This window comes from Colobus angolensis, unplaced genomic scaffold (genome assembly GCF_000951035.1).
Source record: "Colobus angolensis palliatus isolate OR3802 unplaced genomic scaffold, Cang.pa_1.0 Scaffold201, whole genome shotgun sequence".
Taxonomy (NCBI): domain Eukaryota; kingdom Metazoa; phylum Chordata; class Mammalia; order Primates; family Cercopithecidae; genus Colobus; species Colobus angolensis.
The window spans coordinates 4,918,016-4,934,426 of record NW_012115167.1 but is presented as its reverse complement, the minus strand read 5'-3'; the positions used below and the strand labels follow the sequence as shown (position 1 = coordinate 4,934,426).

Here is a 16,411-nt window from a genome sequence, read left to right as displayed (position 1 = left end):
GTCCCAGCTACTCGGGAGGCTGAGGCAGGAGAAAGGCGTGAACCAGGGAGGCGGAGCTTGCAGTGAGCCAAGATCACGCCACTGCACTCCAGCCTGGGTGACAGAGCGAGACTCTGTCTCAAAAAAAAAAAAAAAATTATGTTTTTATGATTCAATGATGTTATTTCATGTAATAATAACATTTGCTTTAATGTATAGTGTTTCACTGCATGAATATACACCATTTATTTACCTCTTCTACCACTGATAGATGAGTTGTTTCTAGTTTGGGGCTACTAAAAATAATATTGCTATGAACATTCTTTTGTCTGTTTCCCGGTACACAAGTGCTCATGTGTACCAAATTATATTACCATCAGCAGTATAGGAGGATTTCTGTTACTCCACATCCTTGCTAACACTTGGTCAGACATTTAAACTGTAGTCATTCTGGCTGGGCGTGGTAGTTCGTCACTTTGGGAGGCCGAGGCAGGCAGATCACTTGAGGTTAAGAGTTTGAGACCAGCCTGGCCAACATGGTGAAACCCTGTCTCTAATAAAAATACAAAAATTTAGCCAGGCGTGGTGCCAGGCACCTGTAATCCAGCTACTCAGGAGGCTGAGGCATGAGAATTGCTTGAACCTGGGAGACAGAGGTTGCAGTGTGCCAACATTGTGCCACTACACTGCAGCCTGGGCAACAGAGCAAGAGCAAGACTCCACCTCAAAAAAAAAAATTTTAGTCATTCTGGTAAATGTGTATTGGTATTCATTCTGGCTTTAATTTGTATCTATCCAGTCACAAATGAGGCTGTCGTTTTCATGTTTACAGGACAACTGCTTTTTGTCTGAAGTGCCTGTTGTCTTTCTCCTGTTTTTTTCTGAGACACAGTCTTGTTCTGTTATTAGGCTGGAGTGCAGTGGCACGATCTCACGTCACTGCAATCTCTGCCTCCTGGGTTCAAGCAATTCTCCTGCCTCAGCCTCCCAAGTAGCTGGGATTACAGGCACACACCACCACACCCAGCTAATTTTTGTATTTTTACTAGAGACGGGGTTTCACCATGTTGGCCAGGGTGGTCTCGATCTCTTGATCTTATGATCTGACCGCCTTGGCCTCCCAAAGTGCTGGGATCACAGGCAAGAGCAACCGTGCCCAGCCGGGATATAAGCAACATATATATCAACAAAAGATTCATCATACATCTATTTTGGTTTTTTTGAGATGGAGTCTTGCTCTGTCACCCAGGCTGGAGTGCAATGGTCTGATCTTGGCTCACTGCAACCTCCGCCTCCTGGATTCAAGCGATTCTCCTGCCTCAGCCTCCCGAGTAGCTGGGATTACAGGCGCCCACCATGATGCCCAGCTAATTTTTGTATTTTCAGTAGAGACAGTGTTTTCCCCATATTGGCCAGGCTGGTCTTGAACTCCTGACCTCAGGTGATCCACCCATCTCGGCCTCTCAAAGTGCTGGGATTACAGGCATGAGCCACCCCGTGCCCGGCCTATACATATATATAATTTTTTTTTCTTCAGACAGTGTCTTGATTTGTCGCCCAGGCTGGAGTGCAGTGGCGTGATCTTGGCTCACTGCAAGCTCCACCTCCCAGGTTCCCACCATTCTCCTGCCTCAGCCTCCTGAGTAGCGGGAACTATAGGCGCCCGCCACCACGCCCAGCTAATTTTTTGTATTTTTAGTAGGGAAGGGGCTTCACTGTGTTAGCCAGGATGGTCTCAATCTCCTGACCTTATGATCCGCCCACCTTGGCCTCCCAAAGTGCTGGGATTACAGGCGTGAGCCACCTAGCCTGGCCAATATATTTTTTTAAAGATGCTACAAAGAAATATATTTTGCTCGAAACAATGTGGAAATGTGATAGCTAAAATGGAAACAAACTAACCACAAATGTAAATTTGTGGTTACAAATTAACAAGGTTAAAAATTAATGTGGTTAGAAAGAAATGTAAAGACTAAAAAATCATGTTACTGAAAAAAACATAATTGTAATGATGAATTAATGAAATATCTTGGGTCTAGCAAAGCTAATCTAATTTTGCTTAACGTCTCATGCCCAATTTAAGTATCTTTGTATGTAAAATGTATAACTAAAACTTTAAGAATAAATGTTATGGAAGTAATCTATTACCTCACCGATAAAACTTTTAAGTAACCAAAGTTGGTAACGGATTGCAAATATAAGAAAACGAATCCAGTTTAAATTCCATGACCCATCATTCAGTAACATTCACGCCAATATCCCAGATTCCTTGCCCCTAAATTTCATCATCCCCATCTGGCAAAATCCTAACTCTAGATAAACTCAACTACCCATTTTCTCCCTGCCTGTACTCATGCAGCCAAGGGTTACTGGAAAGAGTGATATAAACAGGCATGTTGAATTATATTGTGAACTTATGACTGCCAATCTCCAGTGAGCTTTCAAACTTCCTGACAGTATACATTTTCTCTGGAAAATTCACTCTTCTATTTTTCAAAATACTATTTCAAACCTTCCATACTTCCCTCAAACCTTGGAACCCTCCCTTTTCCCCCTTATTCTTAGTGGATGGCTTAATCTTCTACTTTTTAGAGGACGGAAAAAGTACTGGATTGGAATAAGTTATCAACTAAATGACAAAAACACAATTTTACTAATTTTACTAATTTCTACAACCATTCTACTCTTCTCTCCTGTTGTAAGAGAGGAGCTGTCCACTGTCTTGTCAAAATTAATACCACTAAATGTGGTTAAGGTCCCACCCTACCCTGCCTTCTCACCTTATATCATCAACCTCTCCTTCTCAGCTGGATCCTTCCCACTGACTTTTAAAAGGTTCTCTCTCGTATCAAAACAGAAACAAGGTCAGCCATGGTGGCTCACACCTGTATTCCCAGCACTAGATGGGCGGGTCATTTGAGGTCAGGAGTTCGAGACTAGCCTGGCCAATATGGTGAGACTCCCTCTCTACTAAAAATACAAAAATTAGCCAGGCATGGTGGCACGTGCCTGTAATTCCAGCTACTTGGGAGGCTGAGGCAGGAGAATCACTTGAGCCTGGGAGGCAGAGATTGCAGTGAGCTGAGATCGTGCCACTGCATTCCAGCCTGGGCAACAGTGAGACTCCTTCTCAAACAAACAAACAAAAAACAACCCCCAAAACACTAAACAAATATTCATAACCTAAATTACTAATCTATCTCCTCCCTTTCTCAAATTTCCCAAAAGAGATGTCATAGATACTGTTGCTATTTGTTAATCTCTCACTCATTTCTCAACCCATACAAACCTGGCTTCTGGATCTAGCACTCCACCAAAACAGCTCTTCACACCTATGAATTCCCTGTCACTAAGGCCAAAGGACACAGTTCTTTCATTATTTTATTTGACCTCTTAGCCATACTAGGCACCACAGTCCACTCCTCTTTCTTTAATATTACTCCCTCAACATCCTCAATTTTTCTATCATTCTGGCTGCCCCTGACCATTCTCCTTTGCAGGCTCATGCTGCTTCATCCAGCCATAGCTGTAGTTTCCCTCTGCTTTTCATACGCTCACCTATACCTGCTGGCTTTAACTATCATCTATTGCAAGAAAACTTATGAGTTATTATCTCCAGCCTAACCACTTGTCTGAACTCCCAAACTCATATATCTAACGGCCTCTGCCTGGTTATCTCAGAAAGCACCTCAAACTCAAAATATCCAAACAGAACTCATGAGTCTCTCGAAACCTGATTTCCGTCTGCTGCTTCCTCTTCAGTGAATAGCACCACCAGCTATCCAGTAGCACCAAAAAGAAACTGAGTCATCCTTCCCCCTCTCCCTCTGCAATACAATCTGTCAGATAAGTTCAGTTTCATCTCTTAAATATTAAATTCATCCACTTCTCTTAATCTTCACTGCTCTGGTACCATCATCTGTCTCTAAGACTACTATGATAACTTCCTTTTGTACGTGATTCCACTGACTGCCCCTCAAGTGTGCATTCTCCACAGTGCAACTGATATTTTCAAAATGGAGATAAAAGAAAAACTTGAACATGGCTTATGACGTCCTGCTCCTTCATGGACTGATACCTACCTACCTTTCCAGACTTGTCTTGAACTATGCATGTTTTGTACGACAGCCTCAGGCTGTCAGTCTCTTTTACTCACTGTGTTCCTTCTGACCTTGCTGTTCTGACTAGAACACTCTTTCCTTTCCTCTTCACCTCACATACTCCTATGAATCCTTCAGATCTCAACCTAATGCCAACTCCTTTGAGGATTTCCTTGACATCTATGGCTGAATCATACCAGCCTATTACAGACATTTAGGGCCCTGTATGTGTCTTCAAACATTTCTTTGGGTGCTTTTTTTCCTTTTGGTATTACTGCTTCAGCTATAAGTTCCACAAAGGCATAAATGATCCAATTTTACATGCTATCCTCCACCTTGCACAGTGTATAGCACATCTATGGTGCACTGTAAGTATTTTTTGTATGGATGATGATAAAGAGCTTTAGGTTCCTTTCATTCACATATGACATTTAATTACAGAACATTTTCAAAAGTGTTTGTGATCAGAGAATCTAACCTATAGCAATACTCACACATTGCATCAATATATATGTGCAGGATATTCACTGCAACACAGTAATACCATCAGTCTAGAAACCACCTAAGTGTTCATTAATAGGAGAATGGTTAAATTGTGATATATACATAGCTTGGAATATTATACAGCAGTTAAATAAAATGGCACAGAAAGATACCCTAGTTACGTTGTTGAGTAAAAAAGGCAAATTATAGAGTATTATTAGTATGATCTGGTTTCCAAAACAAAAAATCATATATAAGTCTGGGTGTGGCGGCTCACACCTGTAATCCCAGCACTCTGGGAGGCCAAAGCAGGTAGATCGCTTCAGTTCATGAGTTCAAGACTAGCCTGGGCAACATGGCGAAACCCCGTCTCTAACAAAAATACAAAAAATTACTGAGTATGGTGGCATGTGCCTGGAGTCCCAGCTACTCGGAAGGCTGAGGTGGGAGGATTGTTTGAGCCTGGGAGGCAGAGGCTGGAGTGAGCCGGGATGGCACCACTGCACTCCAGCCTGGGCGACAGAGGGAGACCCCATCTCAAAAAACAAAAAACAAAAACCTCCAAAAAACAAAAAAAATATATAATTTGTGCCTGAAAGGTACAAAAGGTCTGAAAGGAAACCATTAACAGTAATTATCTCTAAGAAGAGATGGAAAATGGGAGAGTGTTATAAAGAGGAACTTCTTCTTCCTATGCTTATTTATGTATTGTTGGAAGTCTTTTATACATTAATGTATTACTGTTATACTTTAAAAACTGAAGCTACAAAAGGGCAATATTCAAAATTCACCTTTGTAAGCTGAGTAGGATCAAACCGAAGAACCTTTTGGTTACAACAGGGATAAATGCCAGTGCCAACAGTACTCAATGAACTTGCTGCAGTAGGATAAACCACTGTTTCTGAGTGGTACTGACAATGTGAAAATTCAATACAGAGAAAGGCCTGAGAAAGAAATAGATAAAATCAACTACTATTTCCACAACAAAATTATACATTTCAAAAATACTTAAGACCAAATATTATATGTCCCATTTATATGAAATATGCAGAAAAAGCCAATCTACACAGACACAAAATAGATCAGTGTTTGCCAGGGGTAGAAGGTTATAATGTGGAATAGCAGCAAATGGGCACAAGGGATCTTTTTGAGGTGATAGAAATGTGCTAAAATTGGATGATGGTGATGACTGTACAACTCTAAATTTACAAAAAAAAAAAGTGAACTGAAGATTTAAAAAGAGTAAGTTCTGAACACAACCTAACTTAAAAAAATGAAAATAAAAAAACAAAATGAGTACATTTCATGGCATGTAATTCCACCTGAATAAAGCTAGTAGAGAGCAAAAAATGAAATCACCTTTAGCAAAATTCAGATGAATTAAACTGATCTTGATATACATTCAATTTTACAACTGGCCAATCACCTCAAACGTTTTCCAAAGAAAAATAAAATTTTGCTTCATTTGGTTATTCCTTGATGCATTTTTTTTGAGACGGAATCTCGCTCTATTGCCCAGGCTGGAGTGAAGTGGTGCCATTTCGGCTCACTGCAACCTCCACCACCCAGATTCAAGCGATTCTCCTGCCTCAGCCTGCCGAGTAGCTGGGATTACAGGCATGCACCACCATACCTGGCTAATTTTTCTATTTTTAGTAGAGACAGGGTTTTGCCATGTTGGTCAGACTGGTCTTGAACTTTTGACATCAGGTGATCCGCCTGCCTTGGCCTCCCAAAGTGCTGGGATTACACGCATGAGCCACCATGCCTGGTCCCTTGATGCATTTTTAAGGTAAATATTTAGCATCAGTATTAATAAAAACTATGACGTAACTTTGAATCATTGGCTTTGAAAACTTTGATAAAAGCTTATCAAGGTTTAATTGTCAAATTAACCATCAGGTTTCAATTGTTTATAAGTTGGTAAAATAGGGCCAGGTGTGATGGTACACACCTGTCACTCCAGCTACTAGGGAGGCTGAGGCAGAAGGACTGCTTAAACCTAGGAATTCGAGGCCAGCCTGGGCAATGTAGCAAGATCCCATCTTGGGAAAAAAGAAGAAGAAAAAAAATAACATGGTGCAGGCACTGTCTAAGTAGAGTTTCAGTGGACACAGGTGCTGCTTGCAATGGGAAAGACCACTGAGCTAGGCAGCTGGGGGCTGGTGGGTAGACAGAGGTTGTGCCACCAGCTCTGAGAAAAGGTTGGTTGGGATGGACCTTGAGTCCCAGAAGTTGGTTTGGAGAAGGGAAACTGAGGCTCTGAGTGGCGAAATTATTGGATTCAGAGATACTATGGGGCTCTGAAGGTTGGATTCTGTTAGCCTTGTGGGCTAGGGAGAGCATCCTTGAGTAGATGATATCTTACTCAGATCTAGAGGGGACAAGACTTTTGGGCCTATGCAGGGGGCACCATTGGTGGGTGATGATAATGTTGGGTTTTGAAGGCAGGAGACCTTGAGAAGGTAAAACCATTTTATCTGGAAAGAAAGGAAGGGGATGTTGGGCTTTTGTGTCATGGGTAGGGGAGCCATTGGGAGGGCAATTCCATTAACCAGTGGGAGGTAGAAAGTTTGTAAGAAATACCATGCCAGGGGACTGGGGAAAGACCCCAGATGTCATTGCTTCTGGGTGGAGATTCTGTGTGAGTGGCAGTGATGTATCCTAAAAGGGGGCACTACCACTGGATGATTAAGGGCAGTCCCACAAGGCCTGGGGTGAAGAAAGACCTGAATGGGTAATCCCATTAATCCCTGTTGGGGAAAGGACCAGAAAAGGTGAAAAAGTGATACCTTGGACTGGATGGAGGGGAGATCACTGGGCTTTTGGGAGGTACCCTGACTGGTACTCTGATCACTTGTTTCTTTTTGGGGGGGGCTCTGAGATGGGATGAAAAGCTATAGCATCGCACCAGGAGCGGGCCCTTGTCAAGAGAGTTCCTCGCTGGAGGAGACTTTCAGAAGGGGAAACCCTGAATAGGGTCCTGTCAGGGGAGGAGAGGGACTCTGAGTGAGAACAGGTTAAAAAAAACAAGTTAGTAAGATAATTCAAATAAAAACACAACATTAACAATTCTAAGCACTGATCTTTCTTTTCTATTTATATCATGATGTACTGAAGTTGCTGAGATTTGATAAGCACTGATCTTTAACATAAATGCATTAAAGAATAGTCTATAATTCAGAATTTTTAGTTGTCTGTAATTCAGAATTTTTAGTGTTAGTTTCTATTATGATGTTCACATAATGGTTTTTAATTTTAAAAATTTGAGAACTTATAAAAACTATAAGGTGCACATTCTCTTATATACAATATTCTGCATACAAACTATTTTATGAGTTTATGAGCTCTATACTAAATATTCAATATCAATCAATCAATATTCAATTTTCTGTAAAGCAGAGGAAAATAATCTCTCAAAGTTTCCGCAGTCTGACATGTTGAGCAAGTCAGATTTTAGAAGCTTGATATCCTTGATTATAAGTGACACTCTGATTGTGAGGAGGACCTTTACATACATTACAAGATTAACAAAAAAATCCAAACCTGACAATATCAATTGCTACTGAGATGTGGGGCAACTAGAACTCTCATACGTAGCTGGTAGAAATGCAAGATGGTTCTGGGACTTTGGAAAACTGTTAGGCATGGCGAGTGTTAAACAACCACACAAACCAGCAATCCTACTCCTAGGTAATAAGAAAGAAGAGAGGCCAGGCGCAGTGGCTCAGGCCTGTAATCCCAGTACTTTGGGAGGCCAAGGCAGGCAGATCACCCGAGGTCATGAGTTCAAGACCATCCTGGCTAACACAGTAAAACCCCATTTCTACTAAAAATACAAAAAATTAGCCGGGTGTGTTGGCGTGTGCCAGTAATCTCAGCTACTCGGGAGGCTGAGGCAGGAGAATTGCTTGAACCCGGGAGGTGGAGGTTGCAGTGAGCCAAGATGGTGCCATACATAGCACTCCAGCTTAGGCAACAAGAGTGAAACTCCAGGCCGGGCGCGGTGGCTCAACCCTGTAATCCCAGCACTTTGGGAGGCCGAGACGGGCGGATCACGAGGTCAGGAGATCAAGACCATCCTGGCTAACATGGTGAAACCCCATCTCTACTAAAAAACTACAAAAAACTAGCCGGGCGAGGTGGCGGCGCCTGTAGTCCCAGCTACTCGGGAGGCTGAGGCAGGAGAATGGCATGAACTTGGGAGGCGGAGCTTGCAGTGAGCTGAGATCCGGCCACTGCACTCCAGCCTGGGTGACAGAGCGAGACTCCGTCTCAAAAAAAAAAAAAAAGAGTGAAACTCCATCTCAAAAAAAAAAAAAAGAGAGAGAGAAATAAATATATCCAAGAGAAATAAAATCCTATGTTCACAGGAAAACCTGTATGAAAATGTTTATAGCAGCTTTCTTCATAATGGCCCCACACTAGAACACTACAAACATCCTCCACCTGGCGAATGTCTGAACATACTGTGATATAGTCGTACAACAGATTACTACTTAGCCATAAAAAATAACAAACTAATTTATGAAACAACATCATGGATAGATTTTATATCCATTTTTTGAAGTGAAAGAAGCTAGATTCGAAAAGCTAAATGCTATATGATTCTATTTATATGACGTTCTGGAAAAGGCAAAACTAAATATATATAAACAGACCAGTGGTTACCAGAGGCTAGGGTGGGGGAATGAATTGACTACAGAGGGGCACAAAGAAATTTCTTTTAGGGTGATGGAAGTGTTACATGCTTTGATTGCAGAGGTAGTTATACAATTGTATGCATTGTCGAAGCTCACAAAAAGGATGAATTTTACTGTATATAATACTTCAACAAACCTTTTTAAAATTGTGGGAATGTAGAACCCATTGAGTGGGACCTTAAACAGTTTAAAATCCCAATCTGAAGATTCTGACAGGCTGTTCTTCCTTCCCTCTATTGAAAATTATCACGCAAATGAGAGGGGAAAAGTACTGGGGAGAGGAAAACTTCAGGGATTCAAAAGAAATTATATGTCGAGAACGCTACATTTCTACATAAGATTAATTAGGAATGAGTGTGACTTAGAAAAACCTATTTATTCCATAAAAGGGTTTATTATAGGTTCCTACAAATAGCAAGTTTTCTTATGCTTTTATTATAAACATTAATAAAAAAACTTTTTGGGAACAAAATCGTTATAACAAAGGCACACATCAATAGCATCCTATCTGCAAAGGTGCTTCTGAATTTCTATAGAAATGTATAGAACAACAGAGAAAATAGTTTGGCTGGAAACAAGTGAAGGCAATAAGGACTTTTTTATATAATTGTTTTCATTGAAAAACTGGATTTGATCACTTAAAACCAGTGATTTTCTTTTTTTTGGAGATGGAGTTTCCCTCCTTCCCAGACTGGAGTGCAATGGTGCAATCTCGGATCACCGCAACCTCTGCCTGCCAGGTTCAAGTGATTCTCCCGCCTCAGCACCCTGAGTAGTTGGGATTACAGGCATGCGCCACCACGCCTGGCTAATTTTGTATTTTTAGTAGAGATGGGGTTTCTCCATGTTGGTCAGGCCGGTCTCGAATTCCTGACCTCCGGTGATCCACCTGTCTCGACCTCCCAAAGTGCTAGGATTACAGGCGTGAGCCACCATGCCCGGCCAAAACCTGTTACTTTTCTAAAAATTCAACAAGTCTTTGATTGTTTCAGGAATGGAAATAAAAAAAGAGAAAAAGAGAAAGAAGAAACATGTCAAGAGATATGAAGCCAGATGCAAAAACATTTAGCAGCACCCTTGCTTTTGCCACTAGTTTTATTTTTTATTTTATTTTATTTTTGAGATGGAGTCGTGCTCTGTCGCCCAGGCTGGAGGGCAGTGGTGCAATCTCGGCTCACTGTAACCTTGCCTCCCAGGTTCAAGTGATTCTCCTGCCTCAGCCTCCCAAATAGCTGGGACTACAGGCACGTGCCACCACACCTGGCTAAGTTTTTGTATTTTTTTTTTTTTTTTTTTTTTTTTTTTTTTTTTTTGAGACGGAGTCTCGCTCTGTCGCCCGGACTGGAGTGCAGTGGCCGATCTCAGCTCACTGCAAGCTCCGCCTTCCGGGTTTACGCCATTCTCCTGCCTCAGCCACCCGGTAGCTGAGATTACAGGCTTGAGCCACCGCGCCCGGCCAGTTTTTGTATTTTTACAAGAGATGGGGTTTCACCATGTTAGACAGGATGGTCTTGATCTCCTGACCTCATGATCCACCCACCTCGGCCTCCCAAAGTGCTGGGATTACAGGCGTGAGCCACCGCACCGGGCCTAGTCTTATTTTTTTAAGAGAGAGAGTCTCACTATGTTGCCCAGGCTGGTCTTGAGCTCCTGGACCAAAACGATCTGCCTGCCTCGGCCTCTAAATGTGCTGGGATTACAGGCATGAGCCACCATGCCCAGCTGCCACTAGTTTCTTTAAAAAGATGTTGGATATTGTCCAAACACGTTTAAATACATTGATTAAACAGCAGATATCAAAAGAATCTTGCTCTCAATATTTGCAGAGCAGGATACTAAAAAAAAAAACTTACCTGATAACATCTTGAACAAGTCAGCCAGTTGATTGTTCCCCACAATCGCCAGTATACATCTCTCCAAGATTTTAATTCTTCGAAAAGACTATTCAAATACTCATGAACATCCCATGTCTTATCTCTGGGGAAAGAGCCTCAATTTTACAAGCAAGTGATACAAATGATTTGCTTTATTTATTTATTATCTTTTTTGAGATGGAGTTTTGTTCTTGTTGCCCAGGCTGGAGTGCAATGGCATGATCTTGGCTCACTGCAACCACCAACTCCAGGATTCAAGCAATTCTCCTGCCTTGGCTTCCCAACTAGCTGGGATTACAGGCGTGTGCCACCACAGCCAGCTAATTTTGTATTTTTAGTAGAGACAGGGTTTGTATATTTGGTGGACAACAGGAAAAGGTATGAATTATTTGAATATCAAATTATTTTGCAAAGCTAGATACAGGATTACAATTAAATATAGTTTGAAAAGGCCAACAGTTGGGAATTAGACATATGTTAAATGGAAGCTTTATTCTAAATGCATATGTTATAGGACTGGTGATTCTAGACATTAGAATCATTAATGTATTAGTACTTTATGTCACTAAGGCACTACTAATAACATTTCATTAATGTATTAGTATTTTACACTATTTTCAAGTATTTTTTAGTAATTGAGCGATACAGAATATACAATCAGGTCTTCGTAATATAGATTTTTTAATTAAATAATATAAAGTTAAAAAATAGCAAAGGCTCAAAACCATATTTGCTATGGTCATATACAACTCAAGTTTGTTTTTTTTTTTGTTGTTGTTGTTTTGTTTTGTTTTTGAGACAGGGTCATACTCTGTCACCCAGCCTGGAGTGCAGTGGTGCAATTATCATAGCTTACTGGCAACCTCAAACTCCTTGGTTCAAGTGATCCTCCCACCTCAGCCTCCTGAGTACCTGGGATTACAGGTATGTGTCATCACACCTGGCTAATTTTTTTTTTTTTTTAGACCCGATTTCACTCTTTCTCCCAGGCTGGAGTGAAGGGTCATGATATTGGCTCACTGCAACCTCTGCCCTGACAGGTTCAAGCGATTCTCCTGCCTCAGCCTCCCGAGTAGCTGGGATTACAGGTGCATGCCACCATGCCTAGCTAATTTTTGTATTTTTAGTAGAGACAGGGTTTTACCACGTTGGCCAGGCTGGTCCCGAACTCTTGACCTCAGGTGACCCACCCACCTCAGCCCCCCAAAGTGCTAGGATTACAGGCATGAGCCACTGTGCCAAACCTACACCTGGCTAATATAAAAAATTTTTTTGTAGAGAAGGCGGTCTCGCTATGTTGCCCAGGCCGGTCTTAAACTCCTGCCCTGAAGCAGTCCTCCTGACTCAGCCTCCCAAACTGCTGGGATTATAGACCTGATTCTTTTAAGTCTTTATTTCAGTCTTTTCTAACTTTGCTGGCTTTGTGCTTAGCTCAAAAATAAAACGTCACGATGTTATTACAAATTACACAGGCACATTTGTCTTAAAAGTAATTTTAGGTCAGAGAGGTTTACTTGGGAGACTGAGGCTGAGGCAGAAGAATCATTTGAACCCGGGAGGTGGAGGTTGCAGTGAGCCAAGACTGAGCCATTGCACTCCAGCCTGGGTGACAGAGCGAGACTCTATCTCAAAAAAAAATTAATTTAAAAACAATTTTTTAAATGTATACATTTGCCGGGAATGGTGCTCACACCTGTAATCCTAGCGCTTTGAGAGGCTGAAGTGGGAGGACTGCTTGAGGCCTAGGCCAGTAGTTGAAGACCAGCCTTGGCAACACAGTGAAACCCTGTGCGCGCGCGCACATACACCCCCACACACACACAATTGCCAGGTTGCCAGGCATGGTGGTGTGCACCCATGGTCCCAGCTCAGGAGGCTGATATGGGAGCCTTGAGAGTCCAGGAGTTCAAGGCTGCAGTGAGCTATGATCGCACCACTGCATTCCAGCCTGAGCAACAAAGACTGTCTCTAAAAAAAAAAAAAAGGTATACATCAACTGCTGACATGGATGTTGAGGTTAATATCAATTACTTTTTCATGTACTACTAATAGGTGTGTGTATATATATATATCAAATATATATATATATGAAATTTAACATTTGTAGGGTTTCTTTCATAACAGTGCATGCTGTAAATTTGTAATATAGAAAAAAGAACAAAAAGAAAATTAAAATCATCCGTAATACTATCACTGAAAGGTAACACCACAATTAATGTTTTAGTGAACATCCTATTTTTTTAACCACTAACAACTTTTATGTATGTATATACTTTTTTATAACTTTGTTTTTAAGAAACAAGGTCTTGCTCTGTTGTCCAGACTTCAGTTCAGTGGCATGCTCCTAGCTCAATGCAACCTCAAAACTCCTGGGATCAAATGATCCTCCTGCCTCGGACTCCTAGCTAGGATTACCATGCTCAGCAAATTTTTAATTTTTTTTTAGAGATGGGGTCTGGCTATGTTGCCCAGGCTGGTCTCAAACTCCTGGCCTCAAGTAATCCTCTCACCTCAGCCTCCCAAAATGCTGAGAATACAGGCAAGAAGATCTCTTGAGCCCAGGAGTTCAAGGCTGTGGTGAGTTACGATCACACCGCTGCATTTCAGCCTGAATGATACTGGATGAAGGATGTTGTCAAAGAATACACATTTTGAGGTTTCTGCCTCCTGAGACTTTATACCAAGTTACAACACCCACCCTCAACTCAGAATGAGAACTTGTTTTGAATACAAAGAGAAATATGTATTACGTATTTATTTATTTTACTGTTTTGAGATGGAATTTAACTCGTGTTGTCCAGGCTGGAGTGCAATGGCGTGATCTCAGCTCACTGCAACCTCCGCCTCCTGGGCTCAAGCGATTCTCCTGCCTTGGTCTCCCAAGTAGCTGGGGTTACAGGTGTGCACCACCATGCCTGGCTAATTTTTATTTTATTTATTTAGTTTTTTGAGACGGAGTCTTGCTCTGTCGCCAGGCTGGAGTGCAGTGGCATGATCTCGGCTCACTGCAACCTCTGCCTCCTTGGTTCAAGCAAGTCCCCTGCCTCAGCCTCACAAGTAGCTGAGACTACAGGCGCCTGCCACTATGCCCGACTAGTTTTTTGTATTTAGTAGAGACAGGGTCTCACCACAGTGGTCAAGCTGGTCTCGAACTCCTGACCTCAGGTGATCCACCTGCCTTGGCCTCCCAAAGTGCTGGGATTACAGGTGTAAGCCACAGTGCCCAGCCTATATATTAATGAAATACTGACAAAGTATGAAGAACAAATAGATGACAGAAAATCCAACGCTTAAGACAATTTTCCCCACCAAAATTTACCAGAAAGTAAATTTGGTTCTCTTGTAAAATTCAATATAACATTTGTACAGATAACTAAAATCTGTTAGTGAAAAAGACAGCATTTTAAAGGCACTAACCAGAATACCTTTCAAGATGAACATACAATATTTTTTATCATTTTAATGTTTAAAACATTATGACGTTTACCCAGTAAATAAAATGTACTAACAACTACCTTGTTTTGAAAGTATTTTTCTAAATTAAAGTTGGATCACACGCAAAAGGTTGTTATCCCATTCCTTATAAAAGTAGTTATATTTTTATAAATACGCACTTTGGGAGGCTGAGGTGGGTGAATCACGAGGTCAGGAGTTCGAGACCAGCCTGGCCAACATAGTGAAATCCCATCTCTACTAAAAATACAAAATTAGCTGGGTGTGGTGGCATGCACCTGTAGTCCCAGCCATTCGGGAGGCTGAGGCAGGAGAATCACTTGAACCTGGGAGGGGGAGGTTGCAGTTAGCCAAGACCATGCCATTGCATGCCAGCCTGAGTGACAGAGTAGGACTCCGTCTCCAAAACAACAACAATAACAAATACATATACATAAATATATTTTATCTTCACGACACCTTATGTGAATATAGACAATATTTCCATGTCGATCCACATTGATTTTTCCAGGAATGCAAGGAATTCTTCTTTCTGTTTCTTTTGTTAAAAGTTTCTTACACAAACAGCATCTATAAACAAAGAAAATACAAAAAACATCCAGGAAGAAGAATGTAAATGTAGTAAATTAAAGAATATAGCTGCATTATAAAGCACATCAAAGAAAAAAACATGTTAGCATACCTATACAATGTTGCTGCATTACTCCGAGAATCTGGATTCAAGTACTCAGGATCAAACAGTCTTTCAATCTTCTTACAAAAAAGTTTGCTATTAACAACAAATGACCAAAATATTAATTTTCTACATTTACTTTATAATGATGAAAATAAACAAACCAATCTGTGCATTTGTAAAATAAGATTAATAAATCTTTAGTGGCTCTCTTTGGGAGTTTGTAACACATTTTTAGTGTTCTAAGTAAATAAACAACAGTTTATTATTATCTAAGTAAATAAAATTAAGCAGTTCTGATCAACACTGCTTGATCAATCATCTATTTTCTCATAAAAAATAAGATTGATAAATAGCTATCTTTTAGTCATTTTTAAATTGTATTTTATTATTTATTTATTTTTTGAGATGGAGTCTCACTGTGTTGCCCAGGCTGGAGTGCAACGGTGTGATCTCTGCTCACTGCAACCTCTGCCTTCTGGGTTCAAGTGATTATTCTGTCTCAGCCTCCCGAGTAGCTGGGGCTACAGGTGTGCACCACCATGACCAGCAAATTTTTTGTGTTTTTAGTAGAGACGGGGTTTCACCATGTTGGTCAGGATAGTCTTGATCTCCGGACCTTGTGATCTACCCATGTTGGCCTCCCAAAGTGGTGGGATTACAGGTGTGAGCCACCGCGCCTGGCCTTATTTTATTTTGTTAGAGACAGGGTTTTGCTCCATCACCCAGGCTGGAGTGCAATGCTGCCTCAGACTCCTGGGCCTCAAACTCCTGGGCTCAGGCCGTCTCCCACATCAGCCTCCCAAGTAGCTAGGACTACTGTGTGCCACCACACTCAGTTAATTGAAAAAAAAAAAAAAACAAATCTGTAGAGATTGGGGCTGGCTATGTTGCCCAGGCTGGCCTCAGACTTCTGGCCTTCAAGTAATCCTCCTGCATTGGCCTCCCGAAGTCCTGAGATTACAGGCTTGCGCCACCTTGCCTGGCCTCCTTTAGTCCTTTGTTACTGGAATATCCCATATTAAAGATTTTGAGAATTTAACAACCCAGGCCTACCAATAACTAGATATATGATCTTTAGCAACTACTTAACCTCTTTGAACCTTGTTTTCTCAACTATAAAGTGTGGTTAGTATGTCCAATCTC

At 41.3% G+C, this 16,411-nt stretch overlaps 1 protein-coding gene across 1 annotated transcript in view; it reads right to left on the bottom strand.

The window, feature by feature from the left end:
* KIAA1841 (KIAA1841 ortholog) overlaps positions 1–16,411 on the bottom strand; it is a 68,197-nt gene that overhangs the window by 32,800 nt on the left and 18,986 nt on the right. The window contains exons 8-11 of the mRNA XM_011941835.1: positions 15,275–15,361; positions 15,052–15,162; positions 11,119–11,242; positions 5,354–5,506 (exon numbers count right to left, since the gene is read on the bottom strand). Coding sequence (XP_011797225.1) covers positions 5,354–5,506; positions 11,119–11,242; positions 15,052–15,162; positions 15,275–15,361 — 475 coding nt within the window. The remainder of the gene's footprint in view (positions 1–5,353; positions 5,507–11,118; positions 11,243–15,051; positions 15,163–15,274; positions 15,362–16,411) is intronic.